Source organism: Carassius auratus, chromosome 41 (genome assembly GCF_003368295.1).
Source record: "Carassius auratus strain Wakin chromosome 41, ASM336829v1, whole genome shotgun sequence".
Classification (NCBI taxonomy): domain Eukaryota; kingdom Metazoa; phylum Chordata; class Actinopteri; order Cypriniformes; family Cyprinidae; genus Carassius; species Carassius auratus.
In genome coordinates this window covers 17,717,959-17,745,264 of record NC_039283.1, presented here as the reverse complement: position 1 = coordinate 17,745,264, position 27,306 = coordinate 17,717,959, and the positions used below count along the sequence as shown (strand labels likewise).

The window sequence follows — 27,306 nt, the reverse complement described above, 5'->3', positions numbered from 1 at the left end:
TATTACATAAAATTTGCCAGCAGGTGACAAAAAAGAGTCTTATGTGTTATGTCTTAAATCAACGAACGTATTCAACTTGCTACAAAAACTGATTTGACTTTATGAAAATGTGTGCATAAAGTCTAATTAAGTTGTTAAGATGAACCAAGCAATTATTATAATTACAATTATAATTACAATTATTATATATTCACATTCATAAATCAGGGATTAAATGTGTAGTTATGTTCTGTATGCTAAATATTAAAACAAGCGTATGTGCACAGTAGGGCTGAAATGATTCCTCGACTAACTCGATTACAAAAAATGATCGAGGCAAATTCCTCTGCCTCGAAGCCTCTTTTAATTTATATTAAATCTCACGTCAGGTTCTTTCACAATTATTTTTTAAAAGTGACAACGCGTTTACGTCACCCAGAACGCAGAAGGAGACACAAGCGCTGTGTCCGAAATCACATACTGCAAGGAGTCAGCAGTGTTTTGTTTTGAGGGCACGGGCAAACGTAGAGAGAACGTCATGGCGTGTGTCCATTGCAAGATATAGCTGGCATACCACAACTAGGGCCCTATGATTTCCGCAATGCAGAAAACACAGAGGGAATCGTGGAATCCAGTCATAAAAACGGATTTTACAGTTTAATGCGGAATGGCAAGGAAATTTGCCAAATTTTGAATGAATTAATAAAAAATAGGTCATTGCACTTACATCAAATTATGATATGGACTTATATCTGTTCATTTTAAGCCGGAACAGTCTATTTGAATATGAATCCTCCATGTTCTGCGTGTCTCTGTTAATGAATGGAGCAGAAGCGCGTCTGCCTTTATTAACACACACTGAAGTGCGCGTGACGCTCGTGGTGATATCAGCGTCTGCTGTCTCACTAAATAAGGACGTGAACACATGAACAACATCTCCAGAACTGCTCTGACAGTCACTTCATGAGCATTTGACTGTTTGATTTGAGTAAAACTAGCGCCACATCACATGAACAGAACTGTAAAGATACGTCAACCCGTCAAAATAAAAGTCCAGTTTAAAGACAAGTATTTGCCAGAGATGTAATACTATTGTTCAGCAGAATGTACATAGCCTATTACTAAAAAAAATCAAACATAATTTTTAAGGTTTAATCACACAACATTTCTTCCATGTTTTATTTTTTATAGTAAATCCCCTTTGTTTACTAAAAAGTTAAGTTTGCTTAATTTTCAATAATTAAAAGATAAATTAAATTTATGTTTTATGTGTTTAATGTGCATCTCAGAAAATGTTTTATTTGAAACCCCAACTGAATGGCACTTAAATGCACTTAATTCATCTGTCAACTTTATTGTCATTGTCCACAGTACAAGTACAGACAAGTACAGATACAATGGATAATAATTAAATATTTATTTTTGATGTATGCATTTCATTTTATGAATTTAAAAAGTAAAAATATTTTTTCTAAAAAAGGAAACTTAGTTTGTTCATTTTAAGAGACCCAGGAGTCTTGTGTAATTAATATTGCACTTTAATTAAGCAAAAACACATTTTATCCGATTACTCGATTAATCGATGGAATTTTTGGTAGAATACTCGATTACTAACATATTCGATAGATACAGCCCTAGTGCACAGTACCTATAACTGCGCTTTGAATTTTACGAGATTGACATGCTAAATGGCCAACTGACTGGGTTTACTCTCATTCATTTCGCTCACGAATGAGATAAGCTATGTACCAGTTAATTTCATTCACGAATGACATGTATCTGTTCATTTAACTCTTTCACGAATGACATGGGTACCAGTTCAGTCATTTCCTTCACGAACGATATCTCTCGATCTCGTTCAGACTCATATGAAACTCGTTCAGTGAAGGGCGTATTCATTCACTACATTCAACAAATCACATGCTCCATCACATCTCATACTCGAAGGCTATTGGCTCGAGGTTGAGTAACTCTTTGACAGAATGAAACAGTTCACAAAGCTACCCGATTCACCGAGCTGCGAATGCGCTGCTAATAGTGCCGCGCTGCTGTGGAGGGAGAAACTTCAGGGAACGAGAAAATATGAGTCAGTGACTTACGTGAACGATTCGTTCACCTAAAAGATTCATTCAAAAAGAATGATTTGTTCACGAATGAAACATCACTAGTGAGGACTGGAATTGGGAACCACTGGGCTACATCATGCATCATTCACCAGCGAGAAAACTTTAAAAGTCCTACAATACCAGGTTTTTGATGTTTGTCTGCTCTGTCTGCACAGCGTGAATGAATGCGCTGATGACGTATCCTGTCTGCGTGAACCGTATGCGCAGAGGTATGTAGATATATATGTTGACAGGCAGGTAGGAAAGCTACTTAAAATGCACAGACCCAGTGTTTTGATTGGACGTACATTTCTTGGTCCTATGCTTTCCACAGAATATATAAATACAGATAAATACATTTAGACCACTTAACTTAATGATTGCTATCGGGATGTGAAGAGACTTTCAACCAGCATAACAAAAAATGTTTCTGAAGACAATCACCTATTGCACCTTTAACTTTGCAGGACATAGTGCAGAAACCTACGATGTTAAATAATATGAGTGTATTTATTTATAGAAATTGTTAAAATAAACACATTCAAACTAAACAAGAAGCAGTTTAAAATGATGATGCACATAAAAGTTGCACAAAAAACTGAATGCTGGGAGTCGAGTCTGAATGCACAATCATAATTATGTTTATAAAGAGTCATCTTATGGAAACCTTTCACACCAAATTCAACCAACCTGTCATTTGGTACCTTTAAAGGCCACAATTTGGCCATGCTAACAGGTACCTACAGTCTCTTTAAAATCACAGTGCTAGAAACAGTCAACAACAGCAGTCACCAGTGATATTAAAATGTGCTTTCACTGGGACTTCGCACTCTTCGTCATTACAAGCTAGAAAGAAAGTCAAATAACCAAACCCTAACCACAATCCTCAGAGTGTCTTATTTTCCAAACATTTTAGTTCTGTAAGACCATCAGCAAGTTCTTAAGTACAAGTAAAACTGGTCAAAATTGTGGCTCAATATTGGCCTTACAGGATAAGATCTATGCATCCTCAGCAATCTAACGAGATCTAATGCAATAAAACTCATTTTCAGCCTCTTTTTACATTAACAAGAGTAACTAGACATTTACCCTGTCACAAGAAAGACAGCTTGATTATCTAGAGCTTAAATGGCAAAGGACAGTTCCAAAGAATGTTATTTAAATATGAATGTAACTGTTCTTAAAGGAATGCTATTTCATGCATACTGAGTTTTTTAAACTGTTAAAGAGTTGGATTCCCATGCTAAACATGGACAAAGTTTCAAAAATTAAGTTGTACGTTTGAAGAAGTATTTTTGTTCCAAAAACACTCCTTCCGGTTTGTCACAAGTTTCGGAATTTTTTTTTCTTATTTCCTTATATGGGTCCTAAGGGCACTTCTCCCAGAAGAGCAGAGCACTGAGAGCAGAGACATTCACTGATCAGAGCGAGATTACCAAAAAAAAAAAAAAAAAAAAAAACAGCATTAGGGGACCAGTGGATGGAGTTTATTTTTACAGAGCATCAACGGAGTTGTGCAAGTGTTTTTGTTTGTTCCCTGAATTTGAAGATGTTTGTTTTACAAACAAGGCCCAGTTTGACGCCGGATTTGCATATTGTTTATTTCTTAAGGATAATGCATTCCCAACGAAAAAGGGTCACGATCGTGTGTTGGAACCGCAGGCGTTGAGTAAAACTGCTTCAAATATCTCTGTGTTGTTAACTTAGCTATAGGCGCATAAGCACATCAAGTAAACAACATGCGATGTTGTCATCAAACTGCACTTTCCACATGTACACCTTAAAAAAAAAAAAAGACGACATAAAGTGGAACTTTTCAAAAACCGCTAAGCAAATATATACAGTTTCAATACATACCACATAAGCCCCTTTCACACTGCCATTCCGGCAAATACAGGGGTAAAGTGTTCCTGTAATTGTTTCCTGGTCGCTAGATTTGGCACTTTCACACTGCCAGTCATGACCCGGTATATGTGCGTGCTTTCACACACAACCCTTGAAGATCCCGTAACGACACGTGACATCAGCGCGTGATGTGTAATGTACGAGTCGACAAAGCTTGGCACGTTATACTTTAACTGAAGCAAGCGAACGATCTCAGTGTCAGCGCGGAAAGTGAGGAACTAACTGATCTCTGCTTCATTACAGTTTGCACATATGTTTTCGTCGCGAATGTTGATCTTCCTTCAAAACAGCCGGTAAAAAAGTCGCGCGATAACGCGCGTCATCACTTCGATACCGAATTAGATCTGGCTTTTGTTCACACAGCGCTCGTTCCGGATCGATTACCGCAATGTTACTATGTCCCCGACCCGGGTTCGATTCGGTAATCAATTCCGGGACGTGGTTGCTTTCACACAGAAGGCGACCAGGCAATGTTACGGGAATATTGCGGGTCCGACGTGCAGTGTGAAAGGGGCTATAGAGACGTCCTGCTGTAATCGTTGATGCTGCTGCTCTCGTTCAGTTTCAGCCTCTGGATCTGATTCTGGATCATAAATAAACGGCTGAATCTGACTGTTAGCCATGGTTTGTTTTGGATGATGTTTTTTTTCCCTCACGGTAATGTCACAGCTTCCAAACGCTCTCAACGCAAAAGTCTACTCGCGCTCGTGATTCTTTAGCTCCGCCCACACGTCACGCCTCCAGTCGCTCGGGTTTTTCCAGGAAAAAACGGTACAGACTATCTTTCTCTTATAAATATAATAAAACTAAAGACTTTTTGGAGTTATGAAGGATGCAGTACTACTCTATAGGTACTCAAGATTAACAGGATATTGAGTGAAAACGAGCATTTCACCCCCCCTTTAAATGCTTCATAAATGATCATTTTACATGTCTAAAAATACTAATACATTTCGTTTTTAGTTTTACACATTCTAAAACATAAAACAAGCTTGTCTTTCCGTTTTGTGGGAAAATGACTTCTCCAGATGTGCAGCAGACTGGCTGTCTCTCTCTCTCTCTCTCTCCCTCTATAAAAGGAGACACACAGGCCATGTGTGTGTGAATGAAAGAAAGAGCTTCCACTCTCATTCAGTACATCCAGACTGCTTCAAGTTAAAAGACTGCTGTTGTGTGGAGGATTATCATGTTTCACAGGCACAAAAACAGACGATTCAGCCCATAAAAGTCTAATCAGATCTAAAAGCATTTACTTCAGATGAATTTTTTCTTGGGCTTCTACACTTTCACAACTAAAACAATACTACTAAAAACTTTTATAAACCCCAACTTGATAAGAAAGTTTGCTCATCAAGTGATTTGGAGGGGTGTTAACAATCAAACATAACTCTATACATATATATGTATATATATATATATTAGGGATGCACGATAATATCGGCACAACATCAGTATTGGCCGATAAAAGCTTAAAATCGGCCGATAAAAGCTTAAAATGACCATCATCGGCATCGGCTGATAAGAATATTTCTGCCGATGAGCCAAACCGATAGGGGGGCGTGTGTGCACGCGACGACCATGAACGTAACTTGAGCACCAAAAATTTAAACTTACAACTTGTCAGCTGTGTGGAGGTATTTCGAGATCTTTCAAACAGATAACAAAGTTGCTATTTGCAATATTTGTAAAGCACAAGTGATGCGAGGAGGCGTAAAACAACTGTCTTTCAACACTAAAAATATGATTACACATCTTAAGAGTCGTGATCCTGAGCAGCACCAAGACCTGTTTTTCAGGTGTGAATGTCTGTCTACATTTGTAAAATAATACATTTATGGTAGAATCAGTACAGAAGAGGTACATGGATTTCTCTTCAGTAAAATTAAAGTTAAAATATATCAGGGCGAAAAATTTGTATATATATATATCGGTATCGGCCAAAATTATTTTGAAAATATCGGCATATCGAATATCGGCCAAAATCCAATATCGTGCATCCCTAATATATATATATATATGCAAAAATCAACATATTCTAAAATAAAGACACATAATGGCTCAGAAAACAGGTCTAGTGCTTTAAACAACTAAACCAAGCCATTTTCTTCAGTATTTTTAATTGCTGTATCTGTTAAAGATTCAAAATTAAAACTATTCAAGCCTCTTTTAGGTACAGATTAAAGGGGTGGCTCATTGGGTTTTTTTCTAGGCTTGATTGTGTTTATGAGGTGGATCCTAACATGTGTTCATGCTTCGTTTTTTTTTTTTTTTTAATGCATTATTTTTCACATCATTTACCTTTATTCCACACTAATCTGTCCTTTGTTTTTATGAAGTATGCGACGGGCTGCGATTGGTCAGCTGGCTCAGTGTGTTGTGATTCGCTAAACTGCCTCTACAGCACGTTTGAACATCCCGCCCCTCAAGCTCAGAATGTGCTCTTTGGTTGTATTGTAAACAATGACATTCTCTATATTGCTTATCAATTTGAGCCCAATTGAGATGCAGAGAATATTGATGAAGAGGATTGCGCAGAACCTGTACAAGCACGGATCTTAATGGAATGGTATGGAGAGAAATGCAGAGCAGGGGGACGTGAGGAACAGGATTGAGAACCGCTGCTTTAGAACATTGGTTTGGAAACTTGTGAATCCATTCGAAACGTTAGAAACAAAACTGCGATTCATATAGGAACAGATTTTTACTTGCACCCTTAGTTTTCTCTTCCTCTTCTCTAAAGCAGCACAGCATGGCCTCGCCCCCTTTGTTGCGAGTTCCCAGGGGCGGAGTTTATCTGGGTTCACTATGCAACGGACCAGGGAAGAAGCTCATTGTAGTCCCTTTACCAGCCGTTTTTGTAGGCATTAAACTGCCAGAATTTTAAAAGACGTTATCTGTTTGCATAGAACTTTCAGTGCTGCAACTCTGCAGATATTGTTTATGCTCAAATAGCAACATTACACCCTAACTAACATTAAAAAAGTGAAATCACAATCAACCACCCCTTTAACAATGCACATTTAGAGTGATATAAGAGTCCACTATCTCTGTTTGTAAGATAATGCATGTGAATGAAGAAAAAGAGAGAGAAACAGAGGGAAAGAGTCGGCTACTCTGCAGCTTGCCCATGGGATAATCTGGTTTGGGTAATCAGAGATGAGAAAATGTCTGAGTGTTCTCTGAAAACATGTACCACATAAAAAATTAAGCACAACAGGGGTCTCCGGTGTGCTTAAAATGCTTTGAAATGCTAGCGGGCAAACAAACAGACACAACTTTCCATTTCTGCACTACAAGCAATATCAAAAATCCAGAGACTATACCACAGAAAACCCCATTATTGATAATTAACGAGTGGGAAACACCAGACTTATTCTCTTTATCAGCCTTTATGAGTCTCTCATGCTCTAAAACATAGCTGGCTTCCTAAGACCCATTGTTCTAAGCTCCTGTGCGTTATAGCAGGAAACTATTAAGGAGTCTATTTAGTCTCTGTTTTTGGGTGAGTGTGCAATAACAAGCAACTGCTTACAGTAAATATCATCCTGTTGGCATAAGCAATATTTGGCATATGGGCAATATGGAGGTCAGTAAAAAAAAAACTTTGCATAAACTACATTTTCATTATGAAGTGTAGATAAACAAATACAGCCTATAAGATTCAAATCTGCACGGCAAATCTCAGTCCAGGCCCGGTTCTACCGTGTCAAGGCCTCACACACAGCAGTCTCTTTTCAGATCCCAGTGGTGAGGAAGTGGCACGGACTGGACAAAAGGCAGGAAAGCTCTAATTTGCATACTCAAAGCATCCACTGTGGCAGTCTACGGTCCTAAAGAAGAGAGAGCAGCATACCCATCTGTGATGCTGCTGCTCATCAGCAGGAGACGGAGGGGGAGGAGGACACTCCATCAGGGGAGAGGAGGGGGTTTAGGGGGATTCCGCACATTATAAGCTCAGACATGAAGGACATAAACAAACTGCCAGTCTATGAGCTGCTAAATCAATCTGCTATCAAGAGGTGAGCTTTGACAACCATATCATTTAAGCAGGTTTTTGCAATCTGACATCCGTGCTTCAACTAAAATTATTCAGCATGATATCTGGATTATGTAAATGTCAAATGTGAATTAGTGATATGAAAATGGCTTTTCAATTTCCTTCCTCGCCGGCACATTGCCATCTTAATGCACAGACACTTAATATTGCATTACGTTAGATTATTAGCGAGATCATTTAGACTAAAACAGTCCGAAATAGACCGTAGCCTGAAATAAACTCATAATAAACCCATCACAGCATAAATAAACAAGGTCCATTAAGATTTCTGAAAGATCTTAGAAATGAACAAGGTGATGGTTGAAAGCACTATCATACAAAGGCTTCTCAGTTTCTTATAGTCACTCTATTAAAATATAAAGGACTTACTGAAAATAATAATAATAATAATAATAAACTATTTTGAGGTAAGAAAGTATATTTTAATGTCTAATAATAAATGTTAAATGGATGCTAAATAATAGACACTGTATCATCTAAAGCAGCAAGTTCTCCCGTTTTATTTATATTATAAAAATAATATATAAAAAACTAATAATACTATTATAACGGACCAAACAGGGGAAAGTACATGCACATATATTATTAGAATAAAAATCGATCGTGACCATTATTGTTTTGTATTTTACAAATGTATACCGTTCATTGAAACATTGTACGTTTCTCAACTACTATAAATTTTATCAGATAAATATGGGAATATTATATCAAAATTGGAAACAAATGAACAGTGAGAAACAGACAAAAAGTGTAACACTCCCTGGTCTCGCTACAGAAATGACAGGCTCCAGTCAGCTCATGTGCTTTGGAAGCTGCGATGATGCTCGTTTCAACTACAGGCATCACAAAAAGGAGATCCGATTTCAAACAGATGGCTTGAAACTTACATAACATCGATCGAACTACGAACATTTAACAAAGTTTGATTTGTTAAAGCAATAATACATGGGAAACTATTTTAATTATAAGACTTGCATTCGCTTTGTGGTCGTTACACACTTTGCGTTATTACATGCTAAGGTTGCTAACAGTTAGCACGGAATGCCATCCAGAAAGTAAAAGCAAAGCTTCCAAATCTCTATCACGATCTTGATAAACCAACACAGGAGTGAGGTATAAGTGGGTGCTAACGGAGTGTCTAATACCTTTGGTATCGCTGTTCTCCTGCAGTGTTTTGGCGACCGCCGTCCATAAATCGCATCCCAGCAGGCAGAGCACAATCACGGCAGACCTGCTGCTGCTGTCCGCCCCTCGCATTATTGCAGCTCACGGTTACAAAGAATTTGCTTAACAATAAGTGTTTTCTAAGCGGCGGCAGGAGTATCTAGAGACTCATAGCAGCTGAGGTTCCCTGCCATAATTTGGTGTTTTAGCAAATCTGCTCATGTCATTGAACACCGACGGGCAATCAGAAAACCCCTCCGCTCAGCATCCCCGCGTTGCCGCTGTTTTCCCCCACAACAACGACAGAAAGCGAGTCAACTCCACCAGTTTAACCATTTCAGTGCCAGTAACAGATGGCGCTGGACTGTCCTGCAGAAAGCAGGAGTAGACCTCCATCTACAGTCCAGTACTGTCAATGACAACAGTGACTGTTAAACTTTTCCATTACAGGGGGCATGGTTTCCATTTTTCAACGGAAACTAGGTATGTATTAATTAACCACAATGCATTTTGAAATTTTATATCAGAAATTACAATAACTCATATTTTCAAAAGAAGACATTTCAAATAACTAAATATATAATTAGTGCAATAACTAAATATATATTTATATATATTTTATTTATTAAAAAAATATATATTTTATCATTCTTAATATAATATTGGGTTAATGCAACATGATTACTGCAGATGTAAAAATACATCTTAGTTTTTGAATTTTTGTTATTATATTTTATGAATATAATATTGAGTAAACATTACAAATGTTATGATTTTTAATATATAGATTTATTCATTGTCACTTTTATTGCTTATTACTGTATTATGGTCTATATCATAAGCTACTGATACTTTTATAACTATTCTAATACATACAAGTCACAATTATATATACATAAACACACAGACACAGAGAGAGAGGGGGGGGGGGTATTTCCATCATCTACGCTAACATGCAAACAAGAGAGACAAGGTTAATTCAAAAATTATAAAAAAATGATCATGATGAACTTTATACTGAGACACTTTATTTGTATAAAATGTGCCAATTCACACTTTCTTTTCCCAATGCAAACCAAATGAACTTTTGAAAACTGAACATATAAATATAAAATTAAATGCAAAAAGCTTCAAGAACACTGAATCAAAGTTCAAGAAGATACTGTAAATAACCAGTCACTTTGGACTGTTTTTTTTTATATTAAAAATTTTCTTCGACAGGCACACTAGACAAGAAACACTGCAAACTGACACAAGAAAGACATCTTGCCAAACCTACAAAAGCTTCTGAACAGACTTTATATCTCTTTTAGAGAGCTTGACCACAGGCAGAATCCTTAGAGAAGAAATGCTGCACAGACTGCAGAAGAATGGAAAGAACTTCTCAGTGTATCTGGTTGTGAATGTGTGATAGAGTGTTTTGCTGAGAGGATCGGAAAATGAAATCTGTCCTTCAGCTAAATTGAGATTCACTCTCACTTGCTTTGGTTTCTCACACCAAATGAGAGAGATGCATGACTCCTGAGGAGCCTTCAAACTGAGTGTGTTGTTGTCATAGCCGATGCACCAGACCTCACTGGGGAAGCTGTTGGTTCCTTTTCTCTTGGCAGACTCTGTAGTGACACCCAGCATCCAGAAAGTGCTGTCGCCCACATCCACATCCCATATGTGTGTCCCTGAGGAATAGCCCACAGAGCCCAGAACACAGGGACACCTATCAAACCTCTCCGGGTTATCAGGAAGCTGCACTCCAACTATGTCTTCCTCTTCTTGCTCATCTCGGTCCCTCACACATGTCAGATCTTCAGACAGTATAAGCTGAGAGTTAGCGGTGTTTGGGTCAAGCACCACAGGAGCTGAAAACACAGAATATTGCTAAGATATTGAATTATACATGTAATCAATTAATGATGCTTAGAAACGAGTATTTTAATAAAACTGCTTCACTGATTATTAATTTTTGATTTAAAAAAAAAAAAAATCATCAAAATCATGTGGTCAAAAAATAAAAAAATAAAAAAAGGAAATATCAGAGAGGACCTCCGCAGACCCTCATGATAACTGTTTTAGTGTGAATAAGTAGTTCAGGTTGTAAAATGTCAGGTTAGACTCCCCATACTATTTATTAATTATTAATATGAATTCAGTAAAAAAATGTTTTTACCTTGAAAAAGTATTTAAAGCAATAGTTCACCCAAAAATTAAAAAGTAAAAAAAACAAAAAAAAAAACAAACAAAAAAAACCCTCAGGCCATCCAAGATGTAAACAATTTAGTTTTTTCGTTGAAAAGATTTGGAGAAATTTAGCATTACAACACCAGTACATGCACCAATGCATTATAGATACCAGTCTTATGTTAAAAAAAAATATTTATAAGTAAATATATTTGTTTATAATAAAATAATCTTTCCATTGATGTATGGTTTACTAGAATAGGACAATATTTAGCTGAGATATATAGGGCTGTTCGATTCCACAATGTTTGGAATCGATTCGGATTCCAATTCCTGGTCCTGGAATCGATGGGAACGTGTTCTTTGGAATCGATGGGAACGTGACGTGTTCTTTTATAATTATCATTGGCTGAGATAAGCTTTGCTGAACTGAAAAAGACTATGAATGAGGAGTCGATTCCCCTTGATGGAATTGATTCCATCGACTCTCAATTCCTAACGCCTCAGAATTGATTATTTTTGGAATCAATTCCCAGCCCTAGAGATATAACTATTTGAATATCTGGAATCTGAGAGTACAAAAAAAATCTAAATACTGAGAAAATCACCTTTAAAGTTTGCCAAATTAAATTCTTAGCAATGCATATTACTAAACAAAAAATGAAGTTTTATATATTAACAGTAGGAAAAAAAACATATCTTCATAGAACATGGTCTTTACCTCATTTCCTAATGATTTTTGGCATACAAAAGAATTGAAAATTCTGACCCAAAAATAAAAATATACCCCAGCGACTTAAGACTGGTTTTGTGGTCCTGGGTCACATATACACTGAACCAAACTATAAGCACAACAGTTTTGTTTTTGCCCCCATTTTTCATGAGCTGAACTCAAAGATCTAAGACTTTTTTTATGGACACAAAAGGCCTATTTCTCTCAAATATTGTTCACAAATCTGTCTAAACCTGTGTTAGTGAGCACTTCTCCTTTGCCGAGATAATCCGTCCACCTCACAGGTGTGGCATATCAAGATGCTGGTTAGACAGCAAGATTATTGCACAGGTGTGCCTTAGGCTGGCCACAATATGCAGGAATGTCCACCAGAGCTGTTGCCCATGAATTGAATGTTCATTTCTCTACCATAAGCCATCTCCAAAGGCGTTTCAGAGAATTTGGCATTACATCCAACCAGCCTCACAACCGCAGACCACGTGTTACCACACCAGCCGATGGCAGAAAATGGTTGAGCGGTTTGCTGATTTCAAGGTTGTGGATTGAGTGGCCCATGGTGGCAGTGGGGTTATGGTATGGGCAGGCATATGTTATGGATAACGAACATAAATGCATTTTATTGGTGGCATTTTGAATGCACAGAGATACTGTGATGAGATCCTCCTGAGGCCCATTGTTTTGCCATTCATCTACGACCATCAACTCATGTTGTAGCATAATGCACGGCCCTATTTTGCAAAGATCTGTGCACAATTCCAGGAAGCTGAAAACATCCCAGTTCTTGCATGGCCAGCATACTCACCGGACATGTCACCATTGAGCATGTTTGGGATGCTCTGGATCAGCGTAAACGACGGCATGTTCCAGTTCCTGTCAATATCCAGCAACTTCACATAGTCATTGAAGAGGAGTGGACCAACATTCCACAGGCCGCAATCAACAACCTGATCAACTCTATACGAAGGCGATTTGTTATACTGCATGAGGCAAATGGTGGGCACACTATATACTGACTGGTTTTCGGACCCCCTGGACCCCCCCAGTACAGTAAAACTGCACATTTTAGAGTGGCCTTTTATTGTTGCCAGCCTAAGGCACACCTGTGCAATAATCATGCTGTCTAATCAGCATCTTGATATGCCACACCTACGAGTTGGATGATATATCTCTGAAAAAAGGAGAAGTGCTCACTAACACAGATTTTGACAGATTTGTGAATAATATTTGAGAGAAATAGGCCTTTTGCGTACATGTGTAAAAAAAATGTCATTTTGTTTTACAAGTTTTACAAAGCCATGTAACCAACATGAATACAAAGAGTACATTTCTAAGAACTTGATGTGTTTTAAATGAAACATTTCCTTTTTTCTCTTACAGCCAGTTCACACCAAGAAAGATTACTATAAAATAACTAACAATAACTATATTACCATCCACATCAATGCACAATATATTTCTGTTTATTTGAAGCATGTGCTGCAGTTATGCTATCTGCAACTTTAAATGCTCAAACTCTTTAGAGTCTGGTGGATTGTGATTGGCTGTTAATTAGTTAAGTCGGCTAAAATCATTCAAAGTGATTCCGAAGATATTGTTCCTTTGTGCTGTTACGGTTACAGCCATGGTGTGGACTTGACTTGACGTATTCTCACAGAATTATCCTTGTGAACAGCCCTTTATCCTCACAGATTATAGGATGAAGCAAATAATTGCTTATCAGCTTCACTAGAGAAAACGTGTCTGAATATTTTATAAATCAACTCACTGTAACTGATAGACGCTCTTATTTTCGACCACACTTTGAACTTCAAATTGCCCAGGTATTCTGCGGTATCAATGAGCCCTCCTTGAACTGTTTCTGCTTCTTGGTTCATGTTCTGGGCTCTGAAAATACATTCAGAGGTCAGCACTGCTGCTTAAAGGGATACTCCATCCCCAAAATGAAAATTGTCATTAATCACTTACCCCCATGTCGTTCCAAACCCGTAAAAGCTTTGTTCATCTTTGGAACACAATTTAAGATATTTTGGATGAAAACAGGGAGGCTTGTGACTGTCCAATTCAATACTTTTAAAACGGTACCAGTGCCTAAACAGTGCCTAAAGCGATACTTCTATAAAAAAGAAAAAAACGGTCGGTTTGAAACGACATGGGTTTAAGTGATTAATGACAAAATTTTCATTTTGAGGTGGAGTGTCCCTTTAACTTCAATACTGAGGGGGAAAAAAGAAGAAAGGGGTTAAATAAACCTGCTGACCTCTCCAACATGTCCTTGAAGCTCTATTGAAAATTGTAGGAAATATAAAAAGTTAATGGAAGACCAGCATACACTAAATTGTTTAGTTGATTTCAGAAAAAAAAGACCAGTTTGATAATTGGAATATATAGACTGTTAGAATATTAAGTATATTTTTACTACTTTTTCACGTTATTTGCTGTATAACTGATTAAAATTAAACAGAATTTTAAAAAGAGAGCGATAGAGAAGAACAAATAAAGGGCTAACCTGAAGAAACTGGACGTCCCCAGTATTCAATTTACCTCTCAGTTCTTCGATCGTTTTTGGCAGAGATAATATTTCTTCATTAATCTTCACAATTTTGTTTTTCATGACCTGTGTTTTCTGGTTCTTTTCCTTCCTCAGTGCAACAAGCATGGCTTTTTCTTCATCATATAAAAGCTGGTGAAGATGCTTAAAGTCCTTTCTGATGGATTTCTCTGTGTGACTGGCCTGGTGCTGAAGACCAAATACACATACAAAAATATTAGCCTATATAATGTCATAGAATTCTCACGAATAATAAAAATAACACCAAAATCACACTCATCCTTCTTACACATATATGCTCAGCTTGGTGACTGCATTCAAATTTGGCATGTTCTAGAATCTTCTTTTTTCTAGTCAAGAGATCCAGTTCACTGCGAAAAACTCTCTAAAATTAAAAAAACATGAGTACATTAGAATATAAAAAGTGTTCCAAAATTGAAGGCCACTAAACACCACCAGGACTTACTATACCTTATGTTCCTCAGCGATCTCACTGACAGGGCGGCACGCGTGATTTCTGTGTTGGTGTGACTCTCTGCAAACCACACACATAAGCTCTTCATCATGCAGACAGAACAGACTCAGTCTCTCCCGGTGAACCTCGCACAGCTCCTCTGAAGGGCCCCGGTAATCCAGGAAAGCGAGACTCAAGTTTTTCAGAGCCAGGTTTACCGGAGGATTCTTGGTGGATCTTTTTCGGCACAGCGGACATTCTCTTGAACCTTTGGTCGTCCAGTATTGTTGGATACAGTCTCTACAAACACTGTGGCCACACCGAAGCAACACGGGATCACTGAAAATGTCACAGCAAACAGGACACGTAAAGTCCTCTTCAGTAAAGGGACGTTTCGACGCCATTTCTACCCGTTCAATCAGCCACTGTCTAGCTCGAAGCGCTAGCTCTAGCAAATTCAGTTATAAACACAAAAAATCACCTACAATTTGGACCTAACTTTCGCTTTCGTTTTCTTCGAAAGTGTGACTAAGTACACTTTCCTTTTAATTTAGTACTGATATCCGCCTTGAGAGTTTGGCGTGTCAGTTTGCTACTTGACATGGCCATCAGTGATTTAATAACCACGCAATACGTTTTAAGACAACGTTGGAGATTTATTTTTATTTTAGATAGATAGATATAAATTTCTGCCTTACTTCTGCCTCACTTAGTCATTTCAAAAGTAGAATTTTTTTTACAATTCGTAAACACACAGACACACATAATGATTAGTTTAAATTCCATTTTAATTTCATAAGTGTAAACTAAAAATAGACAGGGCTGCGCATCATAATATCAGTTAAGAACTGAAACATTGATCACGTCCTTCCAGTGGAGAAAATATGAATGACAAGATGTGGTTTCGTTAAAACTAAAATTTTAAAACAGCTCTTGAATTATCGGTCCATATTTATTGAAATACATTGATTGGGCATTGATTGAGGTAAAAATATATAAGAAACCAGGAAAAAAAGATGTTATCAATATTAACATAATCTGAATACAACACGTTACAGTAAGTCTGTATAAAAAAATAAAAATAAAATAAAAAATTCCCAACAGATTAAATAAATGTGCCCATGTCATTAACATTATTGGTGATTTATACATGCATTTAGAGTGCTGAAAGACAAAATATTGTTGTTCCCTTTAGTTTGGAAAAGAAATATTCTTTGACCAAGCCTGACAAGTGTTTTAACTTTATATACAAAACAACCTGAACCTCAGGTTTTACACATTTTGGAGCCAGTGTACACACAAATTATCAACTCAAAAATGTCCCATTATTGCACATATAATTTATATCTGCTCATAACCCCCATTCCCATATTTGTACTTAGTGAGCAATTCTTTTACAAGCTCCAACATGTAATCAGTAGAATCACTGACAAGGCATGTGAAATGAGACAATGCTATAAAACTACACTGTAGGCTGATGATGCAACAGACCAGCTTTGTAAGAATAAAGATTCTAGTCAGATCGCAGAATTTACCACTACACCATCATTATCAATTAATTTTATGACAATACATAAAGTATACTTGTAGGTGACATCAATTATTTGCATACAGTATGTGACTTTCTATGTGTGATATTTTTTAAACATTCTGTTAAAAATGGCCATATACACACTGCAAATTATTGTTCCGTGTGTGAACATAAAACAGGAGTCATTCCTGAAACTGCCACAGTAATAATCATAATAATAAAGTAATAATCTCTCGGCTATAAACATGAAATATGGAACAGTTTAACCTGTTTGTTGTTTGATATTTAAATATTAAATGAAAGAAACATTGGAAATGTCTTAAAAGAGGAGTGAATCCATATTTAGCTGCAGTGTGTGTGTGTGGCCAATGTGAAGCTTATTGTGGAACGATCCATATCCAGTGCTGAGCTGGTGATGAGAAGATATGACCTTAAGTTCCATTGGTAGTTTAAACAATATATTGTCCAAAATCATCACTGTGTTTCAATGTAACTCAATGGAGTTGATCAGAGAGTGAGATCTTGGTCTTCGGGATTGTATTGATCAGCCTGTAGTTTTGTTCTAGCATATCGCTCTTGGGATCGCAGCTCTATCAGAGTGCCATGTCCAGAGTTCTTGCTCTTCTGTCATTTTAAATAAAGCTTTAAAAATGTTTTTGACTGGTACTGTGGGCCAGCTCACAGATTGCAGTCCAGTGTGAGAGCTGTAGTTTATTTAGAGGCTTGGATCTGTAGTCTTCTACAAAGATACCGAAACCTTTGGACACAGCCCCTCCACTCTCTTCATGGTGATTCATCCCATGACCTCTTTTTTTCAGAATTGTCATCTGTTCTGCTCTCAGGCATCTGTTGATTTTTTTGCGGTCAACTGCTCTCGGTCTGACACATCACTGTCTTTGGGTGGACGCGCCCGATCGAAGAAGCCACACTGAAGAAGGAGAGCAGGTGGGACGAGATGGGTGAGGAAAAGAAAACAGACAGAGAACGGATATTGAGGATATGATCTCTGGGATAACAGATATGATTAATTTCTTCCAATGTTGTGTCTTCTAAAACACTTGCACAGATGTGCTCTCAGAGGCTGAAAACAATGGCCCATTTCAGATCTGAGATTCACTCAAAGGACTCCAATCAGATCTGTTTATGGATATGCTGATTAAGCAGATATAACTTCCTTTAAAATTATATATTTTTTTGTGATAAAATTAGGGCAGTAATCATAATAAGCACTTGATCTGGCTTCTATATAAGCAGCTGGCATAAATGCATTTACCTTTACAGCAATTAATTATTATATAAGCAATTTTTATGATTTCATAATATATGCATATATATTTTATATCATAAAACTAACATTAATCATCATAACTCATAACACACACACATAATCAAATTTAAACCTGGAAATACATGTTGAATAATAAATAAAATAAAAAAAAACATAAAAACAAAAAAATCTATTATGACGTAAAATTGAATAATAAATAAAAAAATATTTCTCTTTACATTTTCAACTGAATTAAATTACATTAAATAAAATAAATGGGCAGATATATCAAATTAAATCTCCGATATATAAATTACATTTATAGATTACAGGCATTTTCAAAAAGTGTTTTAAATACATGTATCTGAAATACTGCCCATACATACAGTATGTGTGTGTGTGTGTGTGTGTGTGTGTGTGTGTGTGTGTGTGTCATCTCTCTCTCTCTCTCTCTCTCTCTGTATATATATATATATATATATATATATATATATATATATATATATATATATATATATATATATATATATATATATATATATACATACCTTATACAATACAATTCATATATTAATTCAAAATGTTGATGTTGATAAAAAAAGTTCATTAACACTTTATCTACAACCCATTTCACCACAAGAGGGGGCTATTACATTGTATTCTCAGTCGGAAACACATTCATGTTTTCCTCACTTTTCTAATCCATTTTATGTGACACTATCAATAAAAGATATAATGGCCTGTGTTCAATTAAAATGTAGAGCCACAGCTGCTCTAAAAGCCCCCTCTCATTTAATTGATATTTTCCTCTTGTGCACCCACGCACACTCCTCACTCATCAGTGTGTTTGTACACGTTAGCCAATTAGGACAGGTCTCCTCTGTAGGGACGCAATCAAGAGCCTGAGAACAGCCCTGCAGACAAAACACTGATAACATCACAAATGGCTCATTAATGCCCAACTGCAGCAGCATGCATTCTCTCTCTCTCTCTCTCTCTCTCTCTCTCTTTTATCTGTTAATCTGATTTGGCAATTTTCATCAAGTTCTTCAGTGTTCCCCATACCTCTTTTTCTCTTCACTTCCTGCAACCCCCTTTTCTACTTCCTCCACCATCTCCTTCTCTCACTCTATCTCTAGCAGCCATATCTTTCTCTACCCCCTGTAGTTCCTTTGTTTTCTTATTTCACTCAAGCACAGACAGAAACATTTTGCTGTTCTTGAAGACTAATGGCAACATTCACATGAAACACTCAGAAAGCATGTATTTCCTCTGTATGTTTACATTAAATTTCAGTTTCAGTCAGACTAAAGCATTCATTTGTCTGTCAGAAAAACAAGAATAACAGACCTAGATAATGTGACTGTAGCTAATTCGTCCAGGATATACACGCACTAATCACAATATAATATACTTCTGGATTGTGTGCTTGCTATGAAACGCAAAGCTTGTTTATTATCAGTTTTGTGACTGGTGATTACTGTATTCACAGCATCATGTTTAGAGCCGATGGAGGTCAGTGTGAAACTGTGTGACTGTGTTAGATCAACCTACCTTCCACATTGCTAGGCTAAGCATAGCCAGTACCAGCAGTCCCAGCAGTATAGCCAGAATTATTACCCACAGGGGAATGGCAAAAGAAACATTAGGAATGGCCCACACCACAAATGTGCCAATCTTTAAAACACAAGTGAACAAAAACACAGAGGCCATTAATGTTTTACTAGCACTGGTGTAGCTATGATATTAGCATGCATAAATCAGTTTGATAGCTTACTTTCCCTAGTCGCCTCTCATCTCAGTCTTGTTTTAAAACTAAATTTAACAGAAGATCCTTCAGAAAGCTTTTTTTAATGGTTAATTTTTCATTTCCTTCATTTTCTGTTGATTTTTTAAAGTACACACACACAGAGGAAAGTGTGGGTATGTTTTGCTTACAGCATTTAGAAGTTCTAATGTTGTCAATACATAAAAAGCCTTATAAAAAGTACTGTGGTGGGTTTTTTTTTTTTTACTGATCCCCAACTTTTTAACTGTTACACTCCAAAACATTTAATCTTGGTGCACTTGTGGAAATAGAGAGTTCAAATTTGCTCCTGATGATTTTCTAATATCTCCACTCAGTTCTAAATAGGAAAAACTGCCCGACAGCAAAGAATAGGAATGTTAGAAACTTCCATGCTTCAAACTACTCCATAATCTCCTTTTACCTTCCTTATCGAACTAAACAAACTGAACTAAGCTCATTTTTTTTCTCTCCTTCTAATCCATGTTCTCCTTTTCCTCTGTTGTTTTCCTCTTTCCTCAGTCTGCACTCATACAAACACACTAGATTACTCACTGATTTGCTCTGGTGTGGGAGTGAATCAGCTTTGATCCGGTAAGGCATGGACATCACTTGAAAGGACACTGTGGAGTTTAGCGTGTAGTGGTCATTCCGTCTCTGCCAGAGGAAAGCAATGGATTAGCATAAATACAACACACATGGAAACATCTCGGCGCGAGCGCGATAGAGGCTGGTCCCTCGCAGAAGAGGAACATGTCAGATTAACATTAACAGAATGCACATGTGAGTGTCTGACAGGGCCCTGAGTTGTAATGGCTTCAGCATGGATGAGGCTTAGAGAGAAGCAGTGGTCAAAAGAGCAGTCTACGTTCTCTCATACATGTTTCTGGTTTCTGTGGACTATTCTGTGGACATGAGATGACAGGCATTTCTTCTTATGATGTCAGGGTTTATGATGTCATGTGACTGAGGTGTCTAAAATGTCTAACTAGACTGGTGATGTCATCTCCTGTGACACTAGCCTTACATCTGAGGCTGAGACTTTTACTCACCCTCATTCTGTCCGAAATCTGTATTGCTTTTTTTGAGACAAAAAATAAAATATTTTGAAGAATGTTTTAACATTTTTTGTCCAAACAATGAAAGTCAGCTGGGTCCAGAAGAACACTGTATTGACTGAAACATAATTCAAAATATATTTTTTTGTGTTCCACAGAAGGTAGAGTGTAATATAGGTTTGGAATGACATGAGGGTGAGTGAACAGTCTTAGTTCTGTACACTACACTGTCTTCACTCCCATTGGTAGTAGACAATTATGTCGCTGTGTATTTGCATAAACCTGAAGTCTGCTGAACTTTATTGCATCGACCATTGTCTCTCATGATGCCTCAAAAAGCCAACTCTTTAGTGGAAATGAATCATTGCTGGTCAGTTTGTTGCTGAACGTCACAGTCAGTGTAAACGCAGCTTAATAAGAGCCTTTGATCATACAGTGATTTAAGAAGTGAAAATCATCAGCTGGACTTTACTGGGATACTGTGAAGATAACAACTAAAACACTGCGACAGTTTGTGAATGTTTATAGACTACAGTAGATTCCATTCTGCATCGTTTTCTGTAATTACATAGACTGTATCCAGCAGATGTTGTACTTTGGATGCTGGGTTTCCCAGCAGATTTCCTAAATGGACAGTTCACCCAAAACTGAAAATTCTGTCATCATTTATTCACACTCATGCTCTTCCAAACTATATGACTTACTTTCTTTGGAATAGAAAAATAGCAAATTTTGATACGTTTTGGTATTCAGTGTTTGTGTGTGTTTGTGTGTGTGTGTATTTTTTTGTATGCATCTTTTTTCTTCTGTGGAACTTTGGGAGATATTTGTATGTATGTATGCATGCACGTATTATGAAGGGACAAAAAGGAAATAATGATATCAAATCTGAATATATAAATGTAATTCAGAATATATAGTTGTATATCTGAATATATCAAATTAAATCAGAATGCATAAACATAAAACAGAATATATAGATACAAATCTGAATAAATAAATGTAAATTGAAATATGTAGATATATGTCTGAATATACATAAATGTATATTTTTAATATGTATAAATGTAAATCATGAATATATAGTTATAATTCTGAAAATATACATTTAAAAAAATCTTGAATATATAAATGCAAATCTGAATATATTCGCTACATCTCGTGTGTGTGTGTGTGTGTTATACATACAAAAGAGTGTCCTATTTATTTTACATTTGTTATACAGAGAAAAGAAAGTTCTAACTTATTAGAGTGACATGAGTAAATGAGTAAATGCTTACTCAGAGTTTTCATTTTTGTGTGAACCATCCCTTTAAATATGTTAACCAACAAAATGTTCTTGTTTAATTAGCAAGAGATGCAAGGATATTTGTGTGATAAAAGTACCTGTAAGAAGGTGTGAGCCCAGAGTCGAGATCTGAACTTGATCACTGCACTCTGCCCTTGATCCAAGCGATCCACAACACACTCCACCATCAGGCAGTTGATATTTGAGCAGTTCTATCACAAACAAACATAATGAGAGAAAAAGGTTTAAAAAGTTAAAAAGGATTTAATTTAATCTCATATCTTTCTTCCTGTTGCATAAAAAAAAATTGAGGTTTAACATCTAAATAAAACCGAAGAAGTTTTAAGATTTTGAAAAAACTTTAGCCATAAAATTAAGTTTTTCAATTCAACCTGTCACTTAAATTCTTTTACTGATAATACCATTTGTAATAATAACAAACAGTATTAAAGTGTAGAATTAGAAAAGTGTAAAATATAAGCATTTTTACATTGCTGTACCTCTGCAGTTGTGCTGTGTCTTGAAAGCCTCACTTGATTTTGAGGCATTTGTTGTGGTCACATTTAAAAGAGATGTGTGATGCTGTGTATATATGCAAGTATCTATGTCAACTGTTTTTTTTTTTATGTGCATAGAACAACGGTTGGCAACAGGTGGCCCACAAGCAATAATATCTGGCCCATGCCCACAGTCAGATTATTTTGATAGTGGCTGGTTCTGAAATAGATCTGTCATGACAGCAACAGTTACTCTCAATCAGAGTATGAGAGACGAGCGGAGCGGTGTGGTTTTGACTGGAGCAAGGAGTGGATTTTTTAAAAGTCGGTGTGTCGTGGTTTTCACCCGCTCCAAGAGTGCTCCACCACCACTCCATCACGAGTACAATTCATGCCCACAGCCCGTAATATAACTGCATAGTATTCACATGTTAAACATATTAAGCTAGCTTGATAGAGAAGGATCACTCAAATCAGAAAGAATGTGAAAGCTATGATGACAACAATGGACATGAGCGGGAAGTTATAGTTCTCAAAGAATTGTTTGTTTCTTCTATACTGAATATTTTCAGCTGAAAGCATGATTTACAACACTTATTCACATGCAATGGCTCTCTCAATAATGCATTCAAACAAATGTAATCTTACAGTGCTACTTCATCTGTATCTGATTTCAAATGAGCAGAAGTCTGTAAGAAATCCATCGATCCGTATCTAAAATAGCTGATGAAAATGTACTGTTATTTTCATCAAAAACTAAATTTGCACTGCAAAAAGCAGCAATTATACCTTTTAAAGATGACAACCATGTTATTAGTTTGTCATTTTGTAGTTTGCACACTAGTGATCCAATAAGCTACTTTGAAACTCTAGTATTATTTCTTTTTTTTTTATATATACGTTATGAACAGAACTGTGATATTTCAAACAAACTTAAATACTTTAGATACGAAACACAGTCTGTCACAGGCAATTCTTGTCAGGCAATTATTGGCCTGATGCCAAACTGACTTGTTAACCCCTGGCATGGGACCTGACCTCTGCCCGGTCTTATCTTATTGCTTGACGTGTGATGCGCTATGATTATAAAACCAGCTTGCCCTTGCACACACACACACACACACACACACACTAAACAACCCCTAAAGAGACACTTCGAGAGAGCAAGACAATAAGAATAATATGAATGACCTGTTATGAGATTTACAGGTGAACTCAGCATTTGAGGTCAACACAGGTCCCCATAACACATCAAGTTCAACATCAGAGTCCATCGGTCACATATATGAGGCTGTTCACACGATTTGTGCAGCCATGCGCTTCAGTTGCTTTGTGTGAGTGTTTGTGGTACTGGTGGGAATGTATGAGTGGTGTAGGGTGTGTGTACCAGAATCTTGCTGTTGTAACTCTGGGCTGCAGAAACAGATCGTCTATGGCGAGTTGGACCGCTGCTGTTCCTCAGAAAGCCCAGTAATTCTGGAGTGTCCCGAAGAGTGGAGGTCTAAGCAGACATCATAAATGTATATAAGATGCAATGTGCTATGTGCACATTTCTATGCAGCATTTCTAATTCTGTTTTCTAATTTTCTACATTTCATATATTTCAATGATCAATTCTTTAATAGTTTAAATACTTTTAGTTTTACTTAACAGTAAAAATGTCATGATTTTTTTAAATGTAACAGCAATAAAATAATAACACTTGAAATATCATGACATAAATATTATGTATATATGTCACAATGAAGGACACATTAGTACTTACTAAAAAGGTCTTATTGCTATAGTTTTATTTCTATTTCTATTCTAGCATTTGTCACTGTGTGAATGTGGCAAGAGAGTCAGACACAAAGCTTTCGGCCGAAACGCTATCTAAAGTTCACAGGAAAAGAGCTCTAATATCAGTCCAGGTGGTTAAAATTCTGAACTCAGCATGAACGCAGATCAGTTACAAGGCACAGAGACTTCATGAGGACGCTGTGATGCTTCATAATGACTGCAAATGAAATCTGAACACTGTTCGGTCAAGAGAGCAGAGGGGTCAGAATTAGTCAAACACTCTCTGATCAAAAACAAGCAGGACTCAGCAGTCATACTTTAACATCTAGTTGAGGCTCAATAGTGAGAGCACAGAAACCTGAGATTTATGACAGCAAGGAACATACTAGAGAGAGAGAGAGAAAGATGTGACTCAGATGGAGAAAGAAACATATAAGTTGCATTGTGTATGAGAAAAGGGGCTCAACTTTAGAGAAGCATTGTTAAAAAACTGTAGATCCAGACCATTTCTTCTGCCATTGGATCTCTCTAAAAAAAAAGAGAGGATAGAGAGAAAAGAGTTTGTGTGCATGTGCTACCTCTAACTTCAGTGGGTTTAGGGAGCCATTAACACTGCAGTGAACAGGTCCGTCTGTAATGATCTGAAGAGCATACAGGAGGTGTTCCTCACGGTACCAACTGGGCCATCCCACCTCCAATACAGTCCTGCTTATTGAACTTGGACCCTTATTATGTAACTATAGGAAGAGATATGCAGAAATATATCAACAACAGAATCTGCATAAACTTAATTTTATTGAGAATGTGATAATTGTTTTCATATTATAGCCAATAAGCAATACATTGCTGATATTAATATTCATACCATGCTGTTATTGAATTAAAAAAAAAACTACAGTGCTATAATAAAACTATGGTAAATTAACAGATTTGAATTTATTATGGAAGAATGTACAAGAACTGATAAACATTTAATAGAACACTCTGGGCTAGCATTAGCATTGCAGACATGGGGACTTGTGACTTGGTGACTTGGACTCGAGTCGACTCCAGTCGCTATTTTTATGACTTGAGACTTGACTTGGACTTGGAAGTTAAAGACTCGGGACTTGACTTGACTTGAGAGACGATGACTTGAATGACTTGCGTGTTAATCACACCATGTTTTCAGTTTAAATATAAAATATATAAATTATTTTTAAAAATAAAGTTGATTACTCAGCTGGAGCGTAGGCTGAGAATAGCGTCGTGACTGGATCAGGACACTATCATCAGTCATGTCCTCTCTACCTTACGCACACCACGCCCACTTAGATCAGATATCACATCACATCAACATGTCAGCCTGAGGGGTACCGAGGGTCATGGCTTTTGTCTTCAATAATTCGCGCCTAAAAACGCGTGGAAAACGCTGGGTGCGCCGCTTTCTCCTTCTTTCCAAAGTGCTTGGGCAGTTGCGCCCCTGAGGCGTCTGCCGTTGCTAAGCAACCATGACGAGCTCTCTCCATGACATGCTCTCTCCATGAAGACGCGGACATTTCAGCAAAAGATAAATGGATTTGCAGTTCTAAAAATCGCTTGCAGTAGCTCTGCTACTAAATTTATTTCAAAATGGCAATCCATATACAGCTATGATCAGCTGTTCCTTCATCTTGGCTGAGCTTTCAACGTTGTTACGGGAAAGGATGAAGCTGATTGGTTAGTTTTGTCACATGACCTGCGGTGCACATGACCTGCGGCTGCGTTAACTCGATGAGGTGCGGACGCGCCTGGAAAACGAGCGCATCGTACCGCATCCGCGTTGCTTCCATTATGAGGGCGCATACCGCACGCCTACATTGGAAATAACGAAATTGCGCGCGCAAAAGACGTGCTATGTGAACGCCCCCTCACGATCCGCTAGCAGACCGTCAAAAAACGCGTTCCAAAAAACTCTAGGGCTGGGCTTGTTTCCTTCTGGAGCATCAGTGAATGTTTGAATCTTTTTAAATAGTTGTGTTTGAGTCCCTCAAATGTCCTCAGTCTGAAAAGATGCATCTCAAAATCATAAAGTCACTGCTGGAAAGGGTTCAAATATGCAAAGATACTGGAAAACTGAAGAATCTGCAGTACCTTAAAGATTTTTCTGAAGAACGCTGCTCAGTTTAACTGTTCAGAACAAACAAGGGACTCATGCAAAATCATCACAAAACAGAAAGACAGTCGAGGATCATCAGGTGACCACACACAGTATTAAGAACCAAGGGTTCCCAAACTTTTGAGTGGGGTTATTTTAATAATTTCAGCATTTTTTTGTCTTGTGGACTAAATGTTATAATCTTTTATGTACAATATCGTACTTAGGACAGTACTAAATAAAATATAACATGCATTTAGTAAGAGCTCTCTTATTTTTTGAAAATTACTCGCATTTTCACAGATTCTGCAAAGGGTGCCCAAACTTTCGATAAATGTAACAAAGTTTAATGTTGTATGTAAACTGTGTTTGCGAGAGAGAGGTGTTCAGAGAGGAGTCTGTTGTAGAGCTGAAGATCTTTGCCCGAACCCGATGGGACCCGACGGGTTCGGTCGGGTTCGGGCTTAATTTCTATCATCTTACGCGGGCTCGGGCCGGGCTCGGGCTTGCGCTCCGGTTTGCGAGGTAAACAAGCGGTCATGTGATGTGTTTCGATTAGCGCGAGAAAGATGCGAAAATGAATGCTGAACAGGTGTAACGGAGGCTTGCCTCTGGTGATTACGTTTTGGTTGCACCAGCAACTAAAGCAAACTCTGAGGTGTGGAAAAGTTTTGACCATGTTTATAATGAGAATAATGAGTGAATAATGACGCACCATCAGTGAGCGCAGGAACGCGATGAAGACATCTACAGTGGATTCAATCATTTTCCTCCACAAAAACATGTAGACCTAGCCTAATCTCTGTGAGAAAAGGTTTTTCAAATGATAACTAAATATTCATCGAGTCTTAAATGCATAATGTT

The 27,306-nt window shown here is 37.3% G+C and overlaps 3 protein-coding genes across 3 annotated transcripts in view; all 3 read right to left on the bottom strand.

Moving 5' to 3' along the window:
- LOC113059122 (protein FAM171A1-like) overlaps positions 1-9,599 on the bottom strand; it is a 31,348-nt gene extending 21,749 nt beyond the window's left edge. Inside the window, exon 1 of the mRNA XM_026227389.1 lies at positions 9,192-9,599. Coding sequence (XP_026083174.1) covers positions 9,192-9,303 — 112 coding nt within the window. The 5' untranslated portion in view covers positions 9,304-9,599. The remainder of the gene's footprint in view (positions 1-9,191) is intronic.
- Positions 9,600-10,216: 617 nt separating this feature from the next.
- LOC113059121 (nuclear factor 7, brain) lies at positions 10,217-15,726 on the bottom strand. Its single transcript, XM_026227388.1, has 6 exons — positions 15,138-15,726; positions 14,956-15,051; positions 14,625-14,855; positions 14,376-14,398; positions 13,884-14,002; positions 10,217-11,066 (listed from the first exon to the last, which is right to left on the bottom strand). Exons 1-6 carry the CDS (start codon positions 15,522-15,524, stop codon positions 10,486-10,488), a joined length of 1,437 nt encoding a protein of 478 aa, XP_026083173.1. The 5' UTR covers positions 15,525-15,726; the 3' UTR covers positions 10,217-10,485.
- A 164-nt stretch (positions 15,727-15,890) lies between these two features.
- LOC113059120 (integrin alpha-8-like) overlaps positions 15,891-27,306 on the bottom strand; it is a 61,667-nt gene continuing 50,251 nt past the window's right edge. The window contains exons 25-30 of the mRNA XM_026227387.1: positions 24,905-25,063; positions 23,935-24,048; positions 22,149-22,262; positions 20,260-20,361; positions 19,473-19,595; positions 15,891-17,579 (exon numbers count right to left, since the gene is read on the bottom strand). Of these exons, the coding sequence (XP_026083172.1) occupies positions 17,490-17,579; positions 19,473-19,595; positions 20,260-20,361; positions 22,149-22,262; positions 23,935-24,048; positions 24,905-25,063 (702 nt within the window). The 3' untranslated portion in view covers positions 15,891-17,489. The remainder of the gene's footprint in view (positions 17,580-19,472; positions 19,596-20,259; positions 20,362-22,148; positions 22,263-23,934; positions 24,049-24,904; positions 25,064-27,306) is intronic.

Bases quoted from the DNA above. Each gene is read 5' to 3' on its own strand.
- LOC113059121 (XM_026227388.1), bottom strand. From the start codon at position 15,524: ATGGCGTCGAAACGTCCCTTTACTGAAGAGGACTTTACGTGTCCTGTT. The intron at 15,052-15,137 runs GTATAGTAAGTC...TTTTAATTTTAG, and splicing joins AGATCGCTGAGGAACATAAG to AGAGTTTTTCGCAGTGAACT. The intron at 14,856-14,955 runs GTAAGAAGGATG...TTTGGTCTTCAG, and splicing joins ACCAAGCTGAGCATATATGT to CACCAGGCCAGTCACACAGA.